This window comes from Anabas testudineus, chromosome 2 (assembly GCF_900324465.2).
Source record: "Anabas testudineus chromosome 2, fAnaTes1.2, whole genome shotgun sequence".
In the NCBI taxonomy this organism is placed as follows: Eukaryota; Metazoa; Chordata; class Actinopteri; order Anabantiformes; family Anabantidae; genus Anabas; species Anabas testudineus.
Genome location: NC_046611.1, coordinates 3,344,516 through 3,365,575, shown reverse-complemented (window position 1 = coordinate 3,365,575; position 21,060 = coordinate 3,344,516). Strand labels below are relative to the sequence as shown.

The following is a 21,060-nucleotide window of genomic DNA, read 5'->3' as shown; positions in this document are numbered from 1 at the left end:
GATGTGTGGAACAGCTGCAGCAGCTGCACCACTTTGAGTTGAACCAATAGCAGGTGACCTCAGTGGGAAGTTGACCACCCAGCTCCAGTTGGACAAAATCCCACAGGATCCAGGCTTAGCTGTGGCTCCACACCCACACTATCCATGCAACAGGGGCCGTGTGTTTGTGTGAGAACATGTTTAGGATTACTCCCCACCAGTGTTGGGTTGTGCAGACATGCACTTGGTTACAGATGGGTATGTTCAGAAATAACTTTGCCTGGTTCAACAAAGTGTCCTCTGTGCAACACACACTCCAGACTCCATAATTATAAAATGCAGAATTATACATTTAGCCAGAGACACTCAATACAAAATTAACTGTTGTATGTGTGTAAAACATATATTAGGATGAGAAATAGTTTTTTTTTTTTTATTGAACAGCTTTATAGAGGACGTTGTGGCTCTTGTGTTCAGATTTTATGAAAGATTCCCCTGAAAAACATTAATTTAAGAAATGAACTCAAATCTTCTGAAGTAAAAAATATGAGGAGAAAGTTAAATTGAGATTAAATAGTTTCTTGTACCACTGTGCATATGAAGCCTCACAGAGTTGCTACCTAACTATAGATTGTTTTATTTATTTGTATGCATCAAAACAACAGAACATTATCTTTAAAGGATCTTTTTAAATTGATTATCTCTGTTATTAAATCACTTGTGTTTCCTTTTTTTTTACATATGTAAGATTATCCACCATCAGCAGCCAGTTCCACCAACCAGACCAAATCAAGTTATAAATGTATAAATTTAATTTATGATCAGAGAAAGGTATTTTTCTGATCATAAAATAAACTTAATTGTAAAAGGACGTCCATGCTATAACTTTTTTATTTTTCAAATTTTGTAAAACCAAACTGCCATGAATTTGGTTTCAGCCTTTGCAGTAAAGATTATATGATTTCCTTTGTCTTATGTGAGTGGGAATTAGCAGAGTTATGGTTTCATTTACCCTATTTCAGTAGGAACTTAACAAGTTGATACTTTCACACAATTCCAAGACTTGGGAAAACCCGGTCCTTCCTGACCTCTGTGACCCTTTAATGCACAGATTATACTTTTTGATGTGCTCCTCTCATGACTCCGATGACAGGCTGTCCTCTGGAGATCACATTGTAGAAGTGTCCACCAGACCGAAACCAGTCCACCAGTTTCTCCCTTGTGACAACGATTTATGAGATTTATGTAGTCGTAGGCCTCAGGGCTGCAGCCCGTTTCCCTTTGGGCTATTTCAGTCTATGGGAACTGAAATGTCAGCAGTTTTCCATTAGGTTGTCCCCATTCCCCCAGAATCACCCCGTAGCATAAACGTGGAAAATGGGAATCATTAGTTAAACGGTCAGACAGTAGTAGTTTGATTCGAAGCTCAGTTCACCCAAAACAAAACTAATGTTCTTACCTGTACTGGCATTGATCAACTTTCCACGTTTTAAGTAGTATCTTGGGATTTTACATACATATTGCTTGATTCTGCTCTGCTCCATTTGATGCTGACCTTCGATTGAAGGGGTTCAGTAGGTTGTTGGATAAAAGTGTCATGCAGGAGACCGGAGTTTTCCTGGTCCCGTATAAGTAGAAGTAGCAGAAGTGTTTTAGCTGCCTGATTCAAACCCTCTTCATAGTTAATTTGACCACAATGTTTCCCTAACTTTACCAATGTGCAGAAAAGAACACATAGTGCTTCTGGCATTCAGGAATATAGGTTTTGCTGATGTTCTCATTCAACTGTCCAGCCGCTGCTGAGTGGAACTTTATGATCTGAGGTTTGCTATTTGACCTGGAGGGTCAGTGTGGTTTAGGGTCCTAGAGGCACTTTGACTCACTTAAACAGCTGAAAGTGCATTTTTTGCACGTTTTAACACTTCCTACCCTGTAAAAATACTCTTAAATCAGAAAAATTAAATTAAAGACACACACTTTGTGTGAATTTACTTTACTGTAAGAAAGAACCCTAAATATAATTTGTCGTCCAAATGTTGTGCTCTGATCCACTGAAAGAACAAATTGTACATTGAACTTGTAATTTGCTGATGATGCCTGAGCTTCACACTGACTCTCTTCCTCTCTGCCTTCAAGTGCACATCTGACTCAAACATACAACCTGTTTAGCACAATTACAAAAAAACAGAAATCAAGTTTTTAACGTCTCTGCATCAGTTTGTGTGTTTACAGCTGTTTCTTCTCACTGATTCTGTTTTGTTTCCTCTCTTGCAGACGAGAGTGGCACCTCTTTGCTCCAGCTGATCGGAGACCCCCCACCGAACGGGATCACCAAGGATTATGGGCCGAGGGGTGAGGCTGTCTACGTCTTCACCTCTGATACAGTGACGGGCCAGCCGGCTCTCAGCCACGTCCCCAACCCTTTCTACCGCCACTTCTCCCTCTTCTTCAACATCAAACCATCCACTCCCGCTGCCTCCGTCCTCTTCTCGATCACAGATGGGGCCCACAAGCTCATGCACATCAGCGTCAAGCTCAGTGCGGTGCAGTCTGGTCGCCAGACGGTGCAGTTCTTTTACACAGAACCCGATGCTGAGGCTTCCTATGAGGCAGCGAGCTTCGACGTCCCGAGTCTGGTCGACACCTGGAGCCGCTTCTCGTTGGCTGTCTCTGAGGATGAGGTGATGTTTTACCACGGCTGCGACTCTGAGCCTCAGATAGTGAAGTTTGAGCGATCGCCAGATCCAATGGAGCTCGATCCGGCGGCAGGGATCTTTGTGGGTCAGGCAGGAGGAGCTGACCCTGATAAGTTCCAGGTAAAGCATGAATAGCAAATGAAGATCCTAAAGAAACCAGGTAGATTTACCTGTTTATTTCAGTTATAGCAGAGGTCACATTTATAATATCTTGGTGACAGTACAGATTTTATATTCACATATCTGAATATGGTCACTGGTTTGAACTATTTGTGGCACAAACAAATAATGACTGACTATAGCTTTCTATATGACTATATTTCTTACATCCTTCAGTTCCTTATTTGTTCATCACGTTCGGTCTGTCCAGCTTGTAAATCTATAGCTTGACCGTTCTCTCCTTTGACCTCTGACCCCTCACATACAAACAGTCAGTGACTCTGGTGTCTCTGTGACATTTACAAGTAGAAACACAGACATAATCTGTCGCTGTGCTCTTTTTGGAGAAAACTAATATGATGCCTGATTGCAAACAGGAGTCTCATGATCGTGTGTGTTTTAGGGTGAGATTGCAGAGCTGAAAGTGGTGGGAAACTCTCGGGCAGCGGAGCGCTTGTGTGACGACGAGGACGACATTGAGGCTGTGAGTATTAGTCAAGGATGCGCCTCAGTATGTAAAAACTATTTTCTAACATCTGGAAGTTGAGTCATGGCAACGGGACTTCCTTTTTAAGGTTCAAACATTCACTACTCATCGAAGTGGCTTCATCAGTCTGTTGAAAGCAAAACGTTCACTAATCATTAACTTTCACCTGGACGACTGAGAATCTTCACCGACATACTATCGAACACGTTTCTCTTTTTGTCATTCAGGCCTCTGGCGACTTTGGCAGTGGTGAAGGTGACAGGAGACAGACAGGACACACCGTAATAAAACAACCTGTGAAGGTCAGCTCTACAGCACAATTGATGTCTGTCTGTTGTGTCTGCAGACCCAATCAATTTTAATCAATTGTAATTTATATAAATTCATGCTTGCAATTAAAATGTGAAGAGGCAGTACCTACAGATGTTTTAAACTGTTTTACCCCCAGACCACGGCTGCACCTTCCCGTCCAGTACCTGAACCCCCACTGATATCCTCACAAGGAACCACACTCAAAGAATCAGGTAAAGCTGACGCTCTTGTTTACCATCAGTGCAGTCGCTCACGACTGCCAAGACGCTCATCACATAAACACACTGCTGGTGACAAGTGTAATGGAACTTTTAATCATACAGAAGCCGCTGCCAAAGAAATGTCTTGTAAAATCACTGTGCTTTTATCAGAAATATGTACATAAGGGCGCTTGTCTGGGCCTGAAAGAGAGCGGTGTTTGGCTGCAGGGTTTCCACATGTTCTTACTATTGGAAACTCTTCATCTCCCCCTGGTGGGAACCTTGCTTCTCTTGTAATAAGCAGACATCAACACGACTCTGAGTTCCTCCACAAGCTGTGCAGCAGGTTAACTTGTTTGAGTTGCATTTGTGTTGACTTCAGATGTCAAGTATAAGCAGCAGTCGGCGGACTACAGCCAGTCTGGATCAACAGGTCCTAGAGGTAGAATAATCCATAATCCATAATCAATATTATCATCTGCAGAAGTGCAGATGATAATATTGATTATGTCCTCATCAGCATGTGGTCATCAGTCGTAGTTTACAATCACTTTGGGTTTCTAGCTGTAATTTTACATTAAATATTGATGCATGGAGTTGTGGGTGTGTTTCCATGGTAACAACAAGTGCTGGATGGAGACAGTAGTTGAAAGAAAATTACTTTCACCTTGTTTTGTGGATGAATAATCATGGTCGGCACTGACCTTAATGAGAAATACCCCAGCGCTGTCCTGAAAACTGCTTCATAAAAGCAGCCCAGTGCTTTAATTATGAGGTGCAGTAACTCCATTAAGCTCAAGCTTAAGCTAAGAAAGGGAGTGTGAAGTTTGAAATAAATACAATTTAAAAAGCAATATTAAATGCATGCCTAATCATCGATGGATAAACAGACACATAATAACGTAGAAATAGACAAGAACAAAACAGTTTAAAAGAAAATTATATAGAAGCTAAAGGGGCTAAATACAATTTAAACCTAGAAGGACAGAGAATAAACCTATATATTATACACTAGTACACTAACACAGATCAGTTCAGGATTGTCCATGAATCATAATAAAAATAAACTTACACTGGACATTATTGATCTTACATAAAGAGGCAGAGCTGGAGAGCTTCTGTTGAGTCTTGAGTAGCTGCACCTCTAAAGAACAGATTGTGTCTCTGCACCGACCACATCAGCTCCACTAGATGGAGGAAGAGAGCTACGAGAAAAACGAGTCACTTTGGATTCACAGTAACTTCAAAACCCATGTGAACACACCCTCTTCTCTGCATCTTTTCTCCTGCTTTATGAAACTTTTTGAGGTTTGCTTTTGATGTCACTTTTGCACTTTTTAATTGAAACCTTCTTTTTGAATCTTTATTCTTTCTTATAAACGGGTAATTTAAATTTTACAGCTCTGGGTTTTATGGTGATGGTAGAGGGGATTTTGGCTGGTCATTGTTGTGTATCAGTATATTCGGACCATGCATCTGCACAGGTAGGGGTGAAGGGTATCCTCTTTACTTAGCTCACAGACAGCAGCATTTATTAAGTTGCTCTAAAATTAAATTGTTCCTGACTCATTTCATGTGACAGGTCCCAGCGGTCCTAAAGGTGATAAAGGTGACAGAGGAGAGAAAGGCTCAAAAGGGGACGAAGGCCCCGCAGGACCAAAGGGAGATTCAGGGTCAAGATCTGACTCTGGTGTTTCATCACAGGCTGGAGAACGAGGGCAGAAGGTAAAACATCATATCATGTGTATCGGTGTGCGTTATTCATGCATTCATTAAAACCTACCACACTGATGACTGACACAATGATTTGTCTGTTTTTTCAGGGTGAAAAAGGAGTGAAGGTACGTTCACAAAAAAAAAAAAAACATCATCTACAAAGTTCAGTATGGGACATTAAGAGAGTTGAATGAGTTTAAAGTGAAAGTCCTGATTAATATGACAAAATTTTAAGAACAACCTCTTTTTTACTGATCAAACATTTTTGTTGTGTATAATTGTATAATCACATTTCCATGTGCTAATAATTCTTGTTATATTTCACTCAATATCAGTTATTCTTTCTTCCTCATCAGGGCAGTTCCGGATTTGGGTATCCTGGCAATAAAGGAGAGCGAGGGGCTCAGGGACCTCCTGGGCCTCCTGGTCCTCCAGGACCTGCAGCTGAAGTGGTCCGACTTGGAGATGGATCTGTTGTGCAGCAGGTGGCTGGACCTCCAGGACCTTCAGGACCACCAGGGTTAGATGGGGCTGCAGGACGTCCAGGAGCTGATGGGGAGCCTGTGAGTACAGAGAGTCTTAGAAAATCCCAGATTCTGGGAAGAATTTATTTATTTTTTTGTCACACTCACTGGTTGTTTATTATCTTTCAGGGAGATCCAGGAGAGGATGGAAAATCTGTAGGTTGAAGTGCTTTTACTGAGCACATTCAAATATCAATATGGATATAATATCAATTATGAGTTTTTACTTAAATATTATTACTCCTATTCACAGGGTCCTGCTGGGCCACAAGGGTCCCCAGGAAAACCAGGAACTCCTGGGGCTAAAGGCCAAAAGGTGTAGTACAGAGAGGATCACTCATGCTGTTTCTTCTTTCCTTTTAATAAAGACATTTCAGTAGTATTTTGTCATATTACTGTACTTTTATTGGGTGTATGACCTTTCCAGGGTGAACTTGGAGAGGGTCAGCCTGGACCCAGAGGTCCCCCAGGTCCACCAGGACCTCCTGGACCTGGCACTGGCTCAGTAAGTCCAGACTCTGGACATTATTTTCTTTCTACAATTTTCAGGACGTCCTTGTAACTATACTTTTCTATATTATTTTGTATTAATTTTTTCGATAGACATTTGTTGACATGGAGGGCTCAGGATTTCCAGACCTGGACAAATATCGGGTTTGTTGATTGTCATTAAAGTTTTTAAACATAAATTCAAAAGTTTGGGTTTTTAACAGTGTTATTTCTTATCCAGGGTTCTCGGGGTCTTCCAGGTCCCCCAGGCCCTCCAGGTCCTCCTGGGATCCCTGGTACTTCAGTGGCACTTGGACCTAATGGTCCAGTTGCTTTTGGACCTCCGGGACCACCTGGACAAGACGGAGTCCCTGGTCTACCAGTGAGTGTTTTGTTTTGTTTTTAAAATTCATTGGCTGATAAAGTTTTGGCTGTAAAGTGGTAGAGCTGTAATTATAATAATAATTATTATAATTAATGATTGGCGGTTCCTGTCAAATGTGATTTCCTGCTTTTCGTTGTTTTCAAACTTATAAAAGTTGAATATCTTAAAATAAAACAGCCATAGTATGATGTGTATGAATCCATAAGAAGCAGGATAAGATGGTGATAAACCATAAACACTCATAGTTCATAACATTGCTGCTAATTTAGGGTCCTCCTGGTCCTCCTGGTGCACCTGGTCCATCTGGAGCCAGAGGAGAAAAGGTGAGAATGCACAGATTCAGGTAAACCAGAAAGTATTTCACACAGATTATTGTGAAATATGTTTCTGTTAGTTTGGAGAAAAGTCATTTTATGTTCAGAAATGTTAGAGCACAGTCATGCTAGCGGCTCTTTGAGGCCCAGTCTTAATTCTTTAAGCTAGATGCTAACATTAGCATTAGCATTAGCAGTCAACTGCTGATGACTGTGCTAACATGTATTATTAGGTGTTACAATACTTTTCTGGAGATAAATCTATTTAATTAAAATATAATGAAATGATTGCACTCACACTCACTAATTTCTTACAAATACAGCACATTTAGCTTTTACCATGTTCACCACTTTATTTTAGTGTGCTAGCATGCTAACATTTGCCACTTCTTACTAAATATATAACTACGACTGGTGTTTATCCCCTATAATTTTGCAGATATTAAGTTTATAAATGTCTGTACCAAATTTTCTGATAAGTAACTCAATAGTCCTAATCAGGTCTAAGATTCAGCCTCTTGATGTAAAATCATGGAAACCAATCTAGTTGTTAAATAATCTCAGGGAGCTATGCTGCTAGCTTGGCTAAAAATATTTGTGATGCTTTTAATTTTAATTTTAATTTTAATTTTAATTTCAGGGTGACTGTGGTGAACTCGGTCTTCCTGGACCAGCTGGAGAAAAGGTGAGTCACATCTGAACTTGTACCATATGTATCCATTAACGTCATATTAGTAACACTGATGTTATGAATTTCCTCTTCTGTTGTTTATCGCTTTTCTTTAGCAAGACACACAAGGCTCCAACTTTTTCACCGGCCTGTTCTCTTACTTTGTTCCATCTTCTACGGTGTGTAGTGGGTCGCAGACACTGGGGTGTCTCTGCTTTGGTGACTTTTTCCCTTTTCCCCTATTTTTTCATACATTTCCATTTCCCCATTCATATAATTGATCAACTAAATGTGGCTGTGGATAGTTCCAGTCTCTGAATCAGTTTACCCTTATCCTGTAAGCTATATTTAGATAACCCCAGCTATTGTTGACCTTGACCTTGTATGTTTTATGTTGTAAGGTGACCTAACTCTCATTGAGCTTTAGTTTTCTAGCCTCTCCTGCGCCTCATGCATGCCACCTTTTTGTAACGCCCAGTTTCCTCCTTTATTCTGCTGCAGCTGCAGCATTTAACGTAACCTGCAAATAACAGGATTGTCTAATAGTCATTTCTCAGTAGTTAGGTAAATCCACACGTTTTTCCTGCCACCTCAGGGTTCTCAAGGTGAGCCAGGACAGACAGGTACATCAGGACAGATTGGGCTGGCAGGGCTTCCAGGTCCCATAGGGCCAGTTGGACCTCCAGGACCCCCTGGACCACCAGGGCCACCTTATCGTGCTGGCTTTGTGAGTTGTTTCTTTACCTGTGATCATGTATGCCTCTTGTTTAGATGTGCATGTGTGTGTTTATGTAGGTGAGAGCAATGACATTCAATTCAATGTCACCAAATAAACACGGTCTACAGAATCACCATGACAAGATCCTGAAACTGTCGGTTGCAAAAATGCTTTACTACAATTTATAAGCTGCTCTTTATTGATTAATGATATGTTCCTAGAATCCTTTTCATAACTTCAGATATTCTCCTTGCAGAGTGACCAGGATGGATATGAGGTGATCAATGGCCTACCTGGACTAACAGGCCCACCTGGACCACAGGTACCCAGTTACCCATACATGACCGTCCTGTTCTTTTCTTTACAGTACATGCTTCATCTCATGTTCTCCTCTATCATGTCTTCCAGGGTCCACCAGGTGTTGCAGGTCTGCCTGTAAGTGCAGTAAAAGTTGAATTTTCTATTCTATTCTATTTTCTATTTTCATGCCCTTTACTTAATTACAGTCCTTAGTAAATGATCATTGTGTTAAATGAAAAAGTAAATTAAAAAGATCTGGACGGCAGAATTATTTTTGGACGATTTTGTTGACATTCATTTGCATTTTGCAGAACCAGTGGACGTTGTTACTGACATTGCAAAGCCCACTGAGGCTATTTATATATTATTTATATATTTTATTTGGTCCAATCTGATATTGAGTTGCTAGAAAAACAAATACAACAAAAATGGCAAAGGTGTCTGTAAAAATGTACAAATCTTAAGTTATTATTATTTTCTAATATCATTATCAAACAGTTTAAGGGTGTAAAAGTGTTATTCAACTGTGTATACATACAAATCCATCAGGTAACAGTAAGAAATAAAACATGTACAACAGTCTTTTAAAGTAATTTATCCTAATGTGATTATCCTAAAGACATGTACTGCACTATACTACCAATTTCCATTGGTAGCTTTAGCTTGTATCTGCGATATATAAATACAATTATGATTTACTAAAATAAGACAGACTTTACATTTCCAGTATGCACCTTTTGAAAAGGTTAGTAGTGTTGAGTATATTTATATTTTACTTTTATTTATCACTCCTGTGCTGAATATTAGTGATGTTTCAATTATAATGTCTAGGGTCAGCCGGGTTTGCCAGGTAACCATGGAGATAAAGGAGCAGAGGGACCAAGAGGACCACCTGGGATTCCAGGTATAGATGGAGTCCCTGGACAGGCGGTATGTACAGTAACCACATAAACTGGGTTCTGTTGCTTAAATGATTTTCAAATAGTGAATGAAAGTTACACTATTAGATGTTTGTAGATGTGACTAGAATGTTGTTTTCTTGTGTTCAATTTCCAGGGTGAAAAGGGAGAAAGAGGAGAGAAAGGAGAGATGGTGAGCTACAAATTAGGCTAATTATTCTGCACAGCACATCAGTTAATGAATCAATCTTTGCGTGAGGTCTAGGTGGTGGCTGTTCTGCAGCTTTCTGTCAAATTAAGACGAACAGGTCTTAGGGAGTATTTGAGGTATGATGGATTTGACATGTTTGTGATGTATACTGTATTTCTCAGTGCAAGGATACCATCATGCTATCAGCTCAGTGAAGCTGAATTTAGGTATGTCAGCATGCTAACATGCTCCCTCTGACAAGGCTAGCATGTTGATTTAGCAGGTATCATGTTTACCATGTACACTGACTTAGCTTAGTACGTTAGCATGCTACCACACAAACAGATGACATCTGAGGGTAAATCATGTATTTTTGTTATGATGAATTAATGTATTAGACAAAAGGCATACCACTACCATAAGGTCAATATTTATTAGTTAAACTATGTTATCATCTACCACAAAGACCTGCAATATATTCCCGTCTCTTTTGTAAAAGTAAGACTGGAGCTCAAGAAACCTTCTGGTTAATGAAAAGCTTATGTAAAAATAGTTTTAGTTTCTCACTGTATCAGTAAACACTACTGTATACTGATGCATCTTTTGCCTATCTCATGGATGATTTTGTGTCGAAGGGTCGGCCAGGACGAGATGGTGGACCACCTGGACCTCCAGGGCCTCCTGGACCTCCAGGAGAGATCATCTCCCGCTCAACAGGCGAGGTGAGTTCCAGGATAAGTCTTGAACAAAGAGAGATGCACTGATCCTGCAAATATTTCAATATGATACAACAAACCTCACATAACAGCTTGCTACTAAATCATTCTGACCCAGTATTTCAAGTCCTTATATTCACTAACAGTCACAGCACGGTTGATTGCTTGTTCACCTCAAATACTAACTGACCTAACTTTGTCCTGCTGTAGTATAACGACTTAAGTTGGAACGAAGGGTGGCAGGTGAGTGGACGCACTGTCTGGTCCCCTAACCGAACTCTCTCTGAAACCTCAGTATACTGAAATTTTAATTAAGATTTGCCATTCTTTAATGTGTTGTTGTTCTCTCATCTTCGTCAGGATGGACCTGGGACTCCAGGTCGAGCAGGATTCCCAGTATGTATTCCATTTTTTAGCACATAGTTAAATATGGACAAATCTCATTAAAAACAATTCAATTCAATTATGTGTTTTAACCTAGGGGCCCATGGGACCAAAAGGAGACAAAGGAGATTCAGGTCCTCCAGGGTATGCACCAAAGGTAAGACATGCCACATAGTACTGAATACTAAAGGATTAATTTTAAATACAGTGGCTAGAAAAAGTATGTGAATTCTGCATTAACAGATTATTCTCTTTTGTCTTATTATTTCAAGCACATCATATTTGTTAATACTTGACTTAGATGAAGATAGGATTATGTTGTATGACAAATTAATGCAGAAAAACATTAAATTCCAAAAGGTTCACATACTTTATCTTGCCAATGTATTTGTTTGTACAATATAAATCATTCTATTACTCAACTTATTTAATTAACAGATTGTAATGTAAATTTGTCAGTTTAATTTACCTACCTACCACATGTCTTCAAACGAAGAACCATGGTTGTTGTAATTTAAAATAAGTATTGCTATATTTTTTGCTATATTTGCGTTCATGTATGTGTTTTGTTCAGGGACAGAAAGGAGAGCCTGGAATCATCTTGGGGCCTGATGGGACACCTATGTACCTGGGTGGTCTGGCAGGACAGCCGGTAAAAAGCTTTATGAACAGATAAACATGGTGCATTCACCACTGTTAGCATTATAGCTACAATTAAAAGCTCTCCAGCTGTATTTTTCTATCCTGAATTTAAGTCTGCTTTTAAATTTACTGTAAATTGCTCCAATTAACTGATTAATTGTAGAAAATACAGCTGTGTGACATTTTCATTGTGCATGTGTTTTAATTTCCAGGGTGATGCGGGACCTCCTGGCCCCGTGGGTCCTCCAGTATGTACCTCATTGTAAAAGTGTACTACTTTTAGAGTTAAAGTACAACATGCTAACAGCATCAGGTTAGTATGTCAAGCTTAATGATGAATTATTTTTTCAGGGTCCTTCAGGTCTCAAAGGAGAGATTGGGTTTCCAGGTAGACCGGTGAGTAAGTTTCTTGTAAACTTTAAATCCTGTTTAAAATCTAAATACAGTTAAGAGTGATTTTACATGAAAGGACTTGATTATGTTTCTGAATGTGATGTGTGTTTAATTGTAGGGTCGACCGGGGCTGAACGGCATCAAAGGAGAGAAAGGAGATTCAGGCAGTGGATCTGGATATGGCTATCCTGTGAGTACTATGGAGTGTCATTTTGCATGAATCGTGGGCCCTTGTGTGGTGCTTTTGAATTTGTTTTCAACACATACAATAATAGTAATTTTGTTTTGTATCCCAGGGTCCCCCAGGTCCTCCAGGGCCCCCTGGACCTCCTGGTCCTTCTGTTCCTGTTGACAGACTTGGAGTGAGTAGAAACTTACGGTGTAATACCAGTAGTTTATTAGTTGTGTGTCCTGTTTAGCAAAAAGCAAAAGAAAGACATTGTTCAAATTGGGTATTTATTGCTGTTTTAATAGTTAGAATAGTTAAAAGATTTTAACTCTACAAGAAATTAATAGATTTTATTTATTTTCCTTTGTGTTTCAGGGCTATGAGGATTACTCCAGATATTATCCCAGTGAGTTCACGACGTATTCCAGTGCTATGAGTCAAATAATGACTTAAAGGATCAGTTCAACATTTTGTGAAATGTGACTGTTTTTTTACCTGTAGATAGAAGAGCAGACTGAAATCACTCTCATGTTTGTCTGCTAATTATGCAGTTACTGCCAGTTAGTTGGTTTAGTCTAAAGACCGGCAGGAAACAGCTGGTGTGGTTCTGTCTAAAACCAAATCCACCTACCAGCACCTCAGAAATGATGGTTCAGTCAGAAAGCAAAGGGATTTTTTTCTTCTGGTTTTGTTTGCACAGTTTTGTTGACATTTTATCAAACTTTTTAAACGGGTGAGTTTTGTTCACGTAGGACAGAAATGGGATCACTAGCTAGCATAAGCTAAGCTAAGCTAACTTCCTTCTGGTTCGAGCAGAGCAAATTTAAAGGTTTTTAGCTCAATCTTTTGTTGCTGTTCATCTTGTTTACAGCTCTTAAAGGAGAGAAAGGTGATCGTGGACCACCAGGGATTCCAGGTACCACTTTGTCTGCGTACATACATGCAGAAAAAGTTTAAAAGTAAATGTGTAATGTTTTCAACACATCATCAAGTTCTAAAATTGGCATTTTGTTTCTGATGCAGGCGTCGGCTCCAACTCTGACTTTTACACTTTCAAGGTAACCCTCCACACTTTCTATATGTTTGTCCTTTCATTAGCAGCAGGAAATTAGATGTTTGTTATTGTTGTTTGTATTATTGTTTCCAGAATGAGCTGAAAGGTGAAACTGGTAGTCCAGGCGTGAAAGGAGACAAAGGAGAACCAGGCGGGGGATATTATGACCCCCGCTATGGAGGAGTTGGAGCCCCAGGAGTTCCAGGACCTCCAGTAAGATCCGCTGGTCTAAAATATGATACAACTTTAGTATCTTTTGCCTCCATTTTGACATTTGATCAATTTGTCTGTCATGTTATTACATATAACGGTCCTAACATTTATGTCTCTACCACATTTGTTAGAAAGAAAAAATGGGTGTATAGTAGTAAATGTATACGTTTGTTTTTCACTAGAATGAATTAAATAACAATATTTAACATACAGTACAATCAGACTCTGTTGTCTTCTCTACCCTTGTCTCTCTCAGGGGCCTAAAGGAGACTCTATCATCGGTCCATCAGGTCCTCCGGGACCAATTGGTCCACCAGGAATCGGCTATGATGGGCGACCTGGACCACCAGGTCCACCTGGACCTCCAGGGCCATCTTTATCTGATATATACAGGGGCACACAGAGTGAGTGACAAACACTTGATATATTTGATTAGATTCAGTCTTTAATCTCATTTTAGATAATGTGACTCTTTTAATTAACAGCTATTACTATTCCTGGACCACCGGGACCACCTGGAGTGCCTGGACTACCTGGACACGCAGGGGTGAGAGAAGCTTTGACACAGATACTGTATATATATCTGCTTTATTATCAAATTCTACAGTGAACAGTGGTTTTATATGTTGAAATACTGTAACCACTGTACTTAAAACAACACAACATTAAATTAAATTAAATGTATTTAATTAAATTAAAGAAGTTAAAAAACACTGCAGATTTTCTGTAGAGGGCCAGAAATGAAAAATGTCTAATTGTGTCACTTTGTTGTTTCCAATGTTGGTTTATTAGACTTTGAGGAGTCTGTCATCTGACTTTACACTCGTATAATAAAAAATAAAGTCCCATTGTCATTTTGGTAAATTTTTGTGTTTGTAGGTGACAGTGTTAAGGTCTTATGATACCATGACAGCAACCGCTCGAAGACAACCTGAAGGCTCTCTGGTGTACATTATAGACCAAACAGATCTCTACTTACGGGTTCGAGATGGAGTCCGCCAAGTCCAAGTAACATATCCACCTTTTTAATAAAAATAAATTAACAGGACAGACTTTTTAAATGCTGTGTATTCTTACACTTGTCTCATGTCTTTCTAGCTCGGGACCTTCATTGCTTTGCCCAGTGATGACGTGAGTGTAATTTTAACTTTTCTATTGTCTCCAAAAAACATTATTCATATACGCTACCAGACCAAAAAGAAAAGTCTTTAGCTTTGATTACAGCACGCATTCACAGTGGCGTTGTTTCAATAAGCTTCTGCAATATCTCAGCAATTATTTTTGTCCAGAGTTGCATTAATATTTCACCAAGATCTTGTATTGATGATGAAAGAGTCGGAACGCTGTACAAAGTCTTCTCCAGTACATCCCAAAGATTCTCAATCTGGTTAAAGTCTGGACTCTGTGGTGGCCAGTCCATGTGTAAAATGATGTGTCATGCTCCCTGAACCACTCTTTCACTATTTGAGCTTATTAATCCTGACACTTTCATCTTGGAATATGCCCGTGACATCAGGGAAGAAAAAATCCACTGATTAATAACCTGGTCATTCAGTATATTCAGGTAGTCAGCTGACCTCATTCTGTGGACACATAACGTTGCTGAACCTAGACCGGACCAAATGCAGCAACCCCAGATCATAGCACTGCCCCCAAAGGCCTGTACGGTGGAGACTAGGCATGATGGGTGCATCACTTCACCTCCTCTCTTCTTACACTGATGCTCTATCACTCTGGAACAGGGTAAATCTGGACTCATCAGACCACATGACCTTCTTTCCAGTTCTCAACACAGCTTTAGTAGTTTCTTTAATCTCCTGAGATGTTTTCTTTGCTTGATTCATGTCAATAATTTGACTCTTCTGAAACCGATTAACATCTTTTTCACGACCACAGGATGTGTCTTCAGACATGGTTGTTTAAGAAATGAGAAGCTACTCACTGCATCAGTTAGGGTTAAATAACTTGTTGGCAGCTGAAACATAATCATCCATGCAGTAATTATCCAATGGGAGGCTCTTACCTCTTTGCTAAGTTAAATCCAGGTGGTGACTTTTTTTTTGGACAGCGGTGTATATCATATATCATCCATATCATTTGCAGGGTAACGAGGTTGCAGCTGTGGAGCCCCGACAAGACATTTCCTACTACCCAGACCACCATTCCAACACTGATACACACTACCCTCATGTGACGCAAACAAACCCTCAAAACCCTGATCCCAGAAACCATCCTGACTCACAATATCAGCCTGATCCGCGGTACCCATCGTCGACAGATCCAAGGTTTCCAAGTTATGCAGAACGGCTAAACCATCCAGATGGTAGGTATTCTGTCCATACTGTTCAGGAACAACCTGTGTACCCAGATGCTCGCTATGCAGTCACACCTCAGCGAAGACCACCTCCACCTGTGCAGACTCCGGTCCATCATCACAATTCAGGTCCAGGGGTAAGAGAGGCAACTTTATCTATATAAAACTACAGTTCTTATGATCAAAATTCTAACAGTCATATTGGTGTTTGAACAGCTCCACCTGATCGCCCTGAACAGCCCTCAGACCGGCTCCATGAGGGGTATCCGGGGGGCAGACTTCCTGTGCTTCACCCAGGCTCAGGCCATCGGGATGAAAGGAACTTTCCGGGCCTTCCTGTCCGCTAGACTCCAGGACCTCTACAGCATCGTCCGCAAGACTGACAGGGACCACTTGCCAATTGTGAACATGAAGGTAGTTAACACTATACAGATTTTCACCCTAAAACTGCTACAAAGCCATTGCTTGGACTCAAATATGTTTTAGCAGAAATATGTTCCAAAACCTGTCTTTATGTGGAATTCACTTCTCTTCTAATCAATCAGATCATTTCTTGTTATGTGATCTGTATTTCTTTGTGGTTGTTGATCATCCTTGGCATTAGTAGGCCCTTACAGTAATCCAGCCATGTTTGTATTAATTCATCAATCAATCACCAGAACTGTTGAGATAAATGTGAGGTCTCCCCTTCCTCAGGATGAGACTCTGTTTGACAACTGGGAAGCCATCTTCAGTGGCAGCAGAATGAAGGACAATGTGCCGATCTACTCCTTCGATGGCAAGGATGTTCTCACTGACAGCGCTTGGTGAGGCAGAAATTATGTGATGTAACAATATTACATCATCACTCTGACTTGATATGAAATGTTTCTTAATGTTCCTAAACTAAAGCAAATAAGAACCACACAAGTAAGTTGTAAACCTATCAACAACCCTCATTCTGCATCTTTTTATTCCATCGTTTCTGCGTCGTCCCAGGCCAGAGAAGATGGTGTGGCACGGCTCCACCAGCGCCGGTCAGCGGCACATCGACAGCTACTGTGAGACGTGGCGTGTGGGCGACCGCGCGCTGAGCGGCATGGCGTCTTCGTTGCAGAGCGGCAGCTTGGTTCAGCAGAGCTCCAGCAGCTGCTCCAGCTCCTACGTCGTGCTGTGTATCGAGAACAGCTACATGGGCCAGTCCAAGAGATAGACACACTGGGCTAAGGGAAACCTTTAATCAGTCAGTCAGGCTTTTGTCCTCACACACGTCATCGTATGTGGTGCTTTGTAAATATGTTTTTCAAATTAATAGGGAGATTATGTATGTTATCTCCTCCTACAAGGTGCTATACAAGATTATCCCACATGTTGAACCTAATTTAAGCTCAGGTTTACAGTAACAGACCGTCTGGCAGATTGAGAGTCCACTCTCTTAAAAAGCTGATTGTGTTTCCAAAGGTGCAGCTTTGTTTCATTTCTTTGCTCTTTGTGACTTGTCAGCTAGTAGATGATAAAAGGTTGCTATAAATATTGGAAGCCAATTTAAAGGGACAGTTCATCCAAATGATATAAAAACATGTGTGTTCTAGGTAAAATATTATCATGAAAGCTACATTTAAAAAACTTGTCTTTACGCTGCATACTGTAACATAGTGTTAGCAACCCTGAAGACTCTTCGGTACAAAGGAGTTTTAAAGCAGCACAGACAGCAGAAAGCAGTGTCACCACAGGGCTTTTTGTCATATCTTGTCACCTACAGTTGTCATGAAATAGTAAATGTCGTAATTGCTTTCTTTCTGAGTATCATTTCTCATACATGTTAATTATAATGGAAATTTGAACATGTTCAGTTCCATGGAAAGCACACAATGTCCATCTGCTGATGATAATCATGTGATATGATGGAGCACGTTGGGGACTAGATTATCCCCAGTTACCTGGATAACAGTCCATGTTGTTGTTGAGTCGTGTTATATTTCTAACGGTTTTAAAAAAAGGTTTTATCACCTCTATTGTTTTGTGTTGACAACAGAAATGTTACAAATAAACTACCTACACTGTTAAATATCACAACAGATGGACAACAGCCAAGAAAACACATGGTACCACTGTGGTCATATGTAGAAATGATATTTGAACTATTAAGAACTGTAGAGCAAGAAACAGAAAAACAGTCAAGGTCAGTAAAACACATCCAGTTGACAAATCTGCAGCCTTAAACGCAGTTCTATTATTGATTAGAACAAGCTTAAATACACTATTTACTTTGTGTATACAGTATTTTTCAAGGCTGGAGAGAAGAAATTAGTAATTAAAATATTAGAAATAATATAATGGTGCCATCATCAACACATCCTAACATCTGAGAGCACTGAGGTCTTCTGTATGTTTGTAAACTTCTATTTTTCTAACCCACAGCACTCACACTGTACCTACAGGATAGCCTCATTCTGTGTCTGTCAGATCATATTTTAGCACAAAGGGATATTTATTTTTTAGTGACATGAGTGACAACTCACATGTTGTGAGTTCTTTCACAAAGAATAATAATAAGAAGAAAATGTCGTTCCCAAGTAGATCTAAGATTTTTACTGTAATCCTGAAAAGAATCGAGGACCAGTTTCCGTCTTGTACACAGTAAACAAACAAAAGCCACAACTGTTTAATGCACTGTTGCTTGTTATTTGTTTAGCTTTTTATTATTTGAGGCCACAACAGTAAATGCAGCTAAAACAAACACCAGGGTTTCATGTACTAACAGTGTCATAACACATGCAGTAAGAGGTGTATTAACCCTTGCGCTTTGTCTCTGTTGTTATGTGAGTAACACTCCGAAATGCTGCATCTCATCCAATAAACTTATGTGGAAATTGTGCCTGTTTTTAGTGCTCATTCTGCATCAACACCAGTAAACAAAGAGACGATTGAACAGAAAGATCCAGATTGAACAGAAAGATCCAGATTTGATGCCATGGTGGAAGATAATTGACACAAAATCTCTGATTAGATGTTAATGTAAGTTCTCTGACTGAAACAGAGCTCAGTGGATACTGAGTCTTAGGTGTCTTGTTTTTTGTTTTTTTTCTTTTGCCTGTGTGACCATTTTATTGAGCTTTGTGAATTTCAATCAAGAAACATTAACAGTTTCTTTGTTTAGAGACTCTGGTTTAAGACCCCCAAGCCCCCTACCTCTCAGACCCTGGAGTCTGTGCCCAGTCTGCCCACTCAGTAATCCATCCATAAGTGAAATGTAGGAGGATAAAGGTTTCAGAAGAAAAATTGTGCACATACATAAAGATGTGCATAACTGTATAAAATACTAATTTGTACAGCAACAAGTACAAAACTATAACTGTGCAGGGTGAGACTTCATAATGTGCATACAGAGATCCTGGTTGCCTAAGGAAACAAAAGCATTTTCCTGAGTGAAGAACTGGTTCTCAGTATCGTCGCTCCTTCTCATGGTCGAAATAAAGAGGAGTGACTCATAAACACATGTCACTGTGTCAGAGAGCTTTAGATTTTTTGAAACACAGGAAGTTCCAGGAATAACTCTGTCTCCCGATGAGGCTCTGAAACGTTTAGTGCTCACACAGGATGACACATCGACTTTGGATTAAAGTAGCATTTGAACGTTTTACATAATACAGGTGATGACACAGAGCAAACACCTAGATTCCTGAAATACAGCAAATACGCCAGCATTATAAGTTGAGTTTAAGCTGATGTAATTTGTTTGTTAGCAGTTTCTGCTTGAAATGTGGACAAAGCTGCACACACTTAAAAATTAGACCATTTTAGGTAAGTTTGGTTGTGATAAAACATTTTTATACAGTTTGCACGCAGATTGATGGGTGTTGATGTATGAATGATATGGTGCTAATGATATCCTCCGAAAATGTGAGTTAAACTAAATCTAAAAATATATCATATATCACAAATGTGCGGCCAGATTTCACTAAGTTATAACAAGGAGGACAACTTCTTTACACTAATTGCAATTTGTGCTTCAGTGTCTGTCCTCTCATCTGTCAGCAGATTACCTTCACAGTTTCTTGAGAGATTATTTTCCAGTCCTGTTCTCTGATGATCACCTAAGTGTTCTTGTCAACAGCCACCTGTCTCCACAGCTGTGCCTCATTTGTTCGTGAGTGTAGGGAGCGTTTTTTCCCCTGGACTGGTAGAGTTGTTGGTACAGTATGTTACCTTAGAGCTCAAGCTGCATGTGTCCCCTGACTTTCTTCGTCCTGTTTCCAAGTGATTTCTTGCTGCAAATAACAGGAAGGAAGACAATGCAAGAAGGAAATGACAGATTAAATAGAAAGAGGAAGATTCTCTGTGTCACTGAGGGTTTATGTCTTGAATTAAAACATGCAGAAGAGACAACAAGGCTGCATGTAAAATATCTGACTATTAAAACAAGTATATTTAGAATAGTTTCATTTAGTTTTAAGAGTCCCAGTTCATATTATAATTAGTTTTATTCTCAATTTAACCCTTGAAGAGTGTGTTAATTGGTGAGCTGTCCTTTCAAAAATAGTTCCTTAAATGCATGTTTTACACCATTCAGAACCCTTTACATCATGTTTAGTTTCCTACAGGTTTCATATATATACCAACCGAAATATCAGATCTCTTGTCTTGTTTTGTTTTTTTGCACCTGAGTTATGTTTCTTTCAGGCTGCACAAAGCTGCACCAGTAAGGCAGAGAACAATACAAAGGGGAAAATGTCCCAAAGCACTTGTTGCACCTCTTCAGGCTCATTATAACTAACTGCAACTGTCAGTTAATATCTTTACTAAATGACATCCTTTTCCATCCAGATCACCTGAATGACTCAGGCTCCTCAGGCGTCAGCTGTCACGTGTTTTTGTTTTGTTTTGTTTTGCCCTGAGTTTTAAGACTTCAGGCAAACTTCCTGCTCACACTACACTTTGTCTCGACTTCTATACTACGATCTACAGCCTGAATTTCAGCTTTATCAGCAGCTATAAGCACTTCTGCTTCAAGTTGAGGTCAGGACACCGTGGGAGCTGCAGGCAAAGAGCCTGAAGCAGCGTAAACACGAGGTGTGGTTCTGGAAGTCGTAGTTTGTTTCCACTCTGACAGATACTTTCGCTTCGTTGTTTCACCAACAAAGAGGTACTGTAACAC

The 21,060-nt window shown here is 39.9% G+C and overlaps 2 protein-coding genes across 4 annotated transcripts in view; both read left to right on the top strand.

Moving 5' to 3' along the window:
- The window catches only part of LOC113164195 (collagen alpha-1(XVIII) chain-like), a 39,247-nt gene extending 21,267 nt beyond the window's left edge, over positions 1 to 17,980 (top strand). For 2 of the 3 annotated variants that reach the window (XM_026363367.1, XM_026363365.1), the window contains exons 2-41: positions 2,254 to 2,795; positions 3,238 to 3,318; positions 3,549 to 3,623; positions 3,770 to 3,845; positions 4,216 to 4,275; positions 5,416 to 5,558; positions 5,657 to 5,674; positions 5,906 to 6,112; positions 6,203 to 6,229; positions 6,327 to 6,389; positions 6,501 to 6,578; positions 6,677 to 6,727; positions 6,804 to 6,944; positions 7,217 to 7,270; positions 7,902 to 7,946; positions 8,527 to 8,658; positions 8,906 to 8,971; positions 9,058 to 9,084; positions 9,781 to 9,879; positions 10,006 to 10,041; positions 10,674 to 10,760; positions 11,115 to 11,150; positions 11,236 to 11,295; positions 11,713 to 11,790; positions 11,993 to 12,028; positions 12,132 to 12,176; positions 12,292 to 12,363; positions 12,470 to 12,535; positions 12,718 to 12,748; positions 13,214 to 13,258; positions 13,366 to 13,400; positions 13,490 to 13,609; positions 13,866 to 14,013; positions 14,095 to 14,156; positions 14,489 to 14,617; positions 14,708 to 14,740; positions 15,713 to 16,060; positions 16,140 to 16,337; positions 16,620 to 16,729; positions 16,902 to 17,980. In XM_026363367.1, the coding sequence (XP_026219152.1) occupies positions 2,254 to 2,795; positions 3,238 to 3,318; positions 3,549 to 3,623; positions 3,770 to 3,845; positions 4,216 to 4,275; positions 5,416 to 5,558; positions 5,657 to 5,674; positions 5,906 to 6,112; positions 6,203 to 6,229; positions 6,327 to 6,389; positions 6,501 to 6,578; positions 6,677 to 6,727; positions 6,804 to 6,944; positions 7,217 to 7,270; positions 7,902 to 7,946; positions 8,527 to 8,658; positions 8,906 to 8,971; positions 9,058 to 9,084; positions 9,781 to 9,879; positions 10,006 to 10,041; positions 10,674 to 10,760; positions 11,115 to 11,150; positions 11,236 to 11,295; positions 11,713 to 11,790; positions 11,993 to 12,028; positions 12,132 to 12,176; positions 12,292 to 12,363; positions 12,470 to 12,535; positions 12,718 to 12,748; positions 13,214 to 13,258; positions 13,366 to 13,400; positions 13,490 to 13,609; positions 13,866 to 14,013; positions 14,095 to 14,156; positions 14,489 to 14,617; positions 14,708 to 14,740; positions 15,713 to 16,060; positions 16,140 to 16,337; positions 16,620 to 16,729; positions 16,902 to 17,115 (3,974 nt within the window). In that variant the 3' untranslated portion in view covers positions 17,116 to 17,980. The remainder of the gene's footprint in view (positions 1 to 2,253; positions 2,796 to 3,237; positions 3,319 to 3,548; positions 3,624 to 3,769; positions 3,846 to 4,215; positions 4,276 to 5,415; positions 5,559 to 5,656; positions 5,675 to 5,905; positions 6,113 to 6,202; positions 6,230 to 6,326; positions 6,390 to 6,500; positions 6,579 to 6,676; positions 6,728 to 6,803; positions 6,945 to 7,216; positions 7,271 to 7,901; positions 7,947 to 8,526; positions 8,659 to 8,905; positions 8,972 to 9,057; positions 9,085 to 9,780; positions 9,880 to 10,005; positions 10,042 to 10,673; positions 10,761 to 11,114; positions 11,151 to 11,235; positions 11,296 to 11,712; positions 11,791 to 11,992; positions 12,029 to 12,131; positions 12,177 to 12,291; positions 12,364 to 12,469; positions 12,536 to 12,717; positions 12,749 to 13,213; positions 13,259 to 13,365; positions 13,401 to 13,489; positions 13,610 to 13,865; positions 14,014 to 14,094; positions 14,157 to 14,488; positions 14,618 to 14,707; positions 14,741 to 15,712; positions 16,061 to 16,139; positions 16,338 to 16,619; positions 16,730 to 16,901) is intronic. The other variant, XM_026363366.1, reaches the window with a different exon arrangement.
- Positions 17,981 to 20,807: 2,827 nt separating this feature from the next.
- The window catches only part of LOC113164217 (NACHT, LRR and PYD domains-containing protein 12-like), a 13,039-nt gene continuing 12,786 nt past the window's right edge, over positions 20,808 to 21,060 (top strand). The window contains exon 1 of the mRNA XM_026363397.1: positions 20,808 to 21,048. The gene's annotated coding sequence lies outside the window, so the exon portion shown is untranslated. The remainder of the gene's footprint in view (positions 21,049 to 21,060) is intronic.